This window comes from Kryptolebias marmoratus, linkage group LG14 (genome assembly GCF_001649575.2).
Source record: "Kryptolebias marmoratus isolate JLee-2015 linkage group LG14, ASM164957v2, whole genome shotgun sequence".
Classification (NCBI taxonomy): Eukaryota; Metazoa; Chordata; class Actinopteri; order Cyprinodontiformes; family Rivulidae; genus Kryptolebias; species Kryptolebias marmoratus.
This window is the reverse complement of record NC_051443.1, coordinates 266,547-268,671: the sequence shown is the minus strand read 5'-3', so window position 1 is coordinate 268,671 and position 2,125 is coordinate 266,547. Positions and strand designations below refer to the sequence as shown.

At 40.4% G+C, this 2,125-nt stretch overlaps 1 protein-coding gene across 1 annotated transcript in view; it reads left to right on the top strand.

Moving 5' to 3' along the window:
• The first annotated feature begins 1,668 nt into the window (after positions 1-1,668).
• Positions 1,669-2,125, top strand: part of LOC108250365 (zinc finger SWIM domain-containing protein 6) — a 52,431-nt gene continuing 51,974 nt past the window's right edge. Inside the window, exon 1 of the mRNA XM_037979453.1 lies at positions 1,669-2,125. This exon is cut by the window's right edge and continues 43 nt beyond it. Within this exon, the coding sequence (XP_037835381.1) occupies positions 2,048-2,125 (78 nt within the window). The 5' untranslated portion in view covers positions 1,669-2,047.

Below are 2,125 nucleotides of genomic sequence, written 5' to 3'. Positions count from 1 at the left end.
CACGGGCCATTAGCCTCTATAATGCTGCTACTGGTGGAAGGGGGAGGGGTGGGAAACAGGGGAATTAATTTCTTGATTGTTTTCTCCTTGTGGTAGTTTTTATTCTTTTTTATTTTGCCTTTTATTATGTTTTTAATGCTTTTAATTCTAGTATTAGGGAGGGTTATGTATGTATATGAGCGACAGACTACCTCATAATTTCCTCTGGATTAATAAAGTACCACCTAACCTAACCTAACCTAACCTAACCTAACCTAACCTAACCTAACCTAACCTAACCTAACCTAACCTATGTGACATTTTTTCTGTAAAACTTTAGTATTACTTGTTGGAGTTAATTCTGTTTGTCTGTTCGCAAAACATCTTCCAACTCTTAGAAAGTAATCATCTCCAACTGATTACCTTTTGGAGTCAACCCAGTTCAAGATGGCCACAACAGCTAATCAGCCTTAGCCTTTACAAAACTGGCTATAATTCAGTGAATTTTACAGAAACTGAGCTAAAATTTGGTGAGGTAGTAGTTGAGAGTCGTTTGTAGGGGCAAAAAATAATTAACAAATAGTGAGATGTCTGTTTTAGAGAATCAAGAGAAAGATCGATCTTTGTCTTTGAAAAAGAATTTATTCCTAAGGCAAAACGGCGTTCAGAGACCCCACTCACTGAACTCAGTCAGGAGAAGGAGCCCGAAAGAAAACAACACACTTTTATAGAGAGGCTTCATTACATCATTTTCAGCCACACTTTTACAGAGTTACTGAGCAGCTTCGCTTCTCACAAAGAAAATCTGATAATAACAGGGAGTGGGGAAGAAACAGAGTTCATGAGGAGGCGCTGAGAACAAGTCAGTCAAGGCCAGGTGCAGAAGGTATTATGGGAGGTCCAGAGACTTTCTCAGTTCCCACATAGCACAAAGACAAAAGCATTTCAAACTTTGATACAAAAACAGGAAGAAGAAAAAGTCTTCTATTGATGCACTTGTGCCGGCAAGAATCATAATTATTGTTATACATTTTACTTAAAAAGAACATCAATAAAATTTTTCATTACACATTCACAACATACTCATGTAAGACATTACATGAGATTGTGCAGAATGTTATTTTCAGTATTTAATCATTTTGGTTAAACATAAGATGATCTTAGTATAAAACTCTGGCATGAGAGACGACCGGACATTTCTTTACAGAATCCTAGGCCTTCAATTTATTCACCATTGATTTATTATATCAAATTGCTTAGATAAAATAATATTTTAAAATTCAAATACATATTTGACACAATCAGTCTAATTTAATGTAATAAGAATTTGAATTTTCTTTATCTTGAAAGTCAAATTAAACTTGACTTTTATATTATTAAGAGCAGCAAGTGCATCCTTCCTCTGTCTCTCACTTTTTCATAATAAACAAGAATACTAAATCAGGATATTATTATTATTATTATTATTATTATTATTATTATTATTATTATTATTATTATTATTATTATTATTATTGCGTTTTACAATCATAATAAACATGAATCTCAAATCAGTTGTAGCTACTTTATTAGTACTGGCAGCAGCAGGCTTCCATATACCCATAACGAGCCGTGTTTTCTTGAAACGCTTCACATTCCAGTGGAGCGTAAACGTCACAGAGGCGGTGCTGCGTTCACTGCCCCCTCCCCCCTAAACCACGAGGCTGGAGTGTTGACAGGCCAGGACTGCTCCAAAGCCCGGTCTCCTTCTCTTTCCCCGGTCCAACCACCGCCTGGAAGCGGCTCGGTGTTACAGCTAACTGGCTTTCGGAGCGCTTCTCCTGGGCTCAGGGAGGATTAGCTGCCGGGCGGGACGCGTTCAGGGACCGTTGTCAGTCCGGGGCGCACCGAGCAAACTCCGCCTTCGTTTCATTTGTCAACAAAGGGGTTTGACAAGCTAGGAAGAGCCCTGCCCCCATATTTCCATAAAAGGATGATTTGGCCAGCAGTCGGACTGTGCTAACCTTTTCTCTCCCCCGTCCCGTACAGATGCCTCGCTGACTTCCTCAGTCGCTGTGAAAGCGGAGCTATGATGGCGGAGCGCGGACCGCAGCCGCCAGCCAAGCGGTTCTGCTGCAGACCGGGCCAGCGGGCCGCGGGGCCGCCG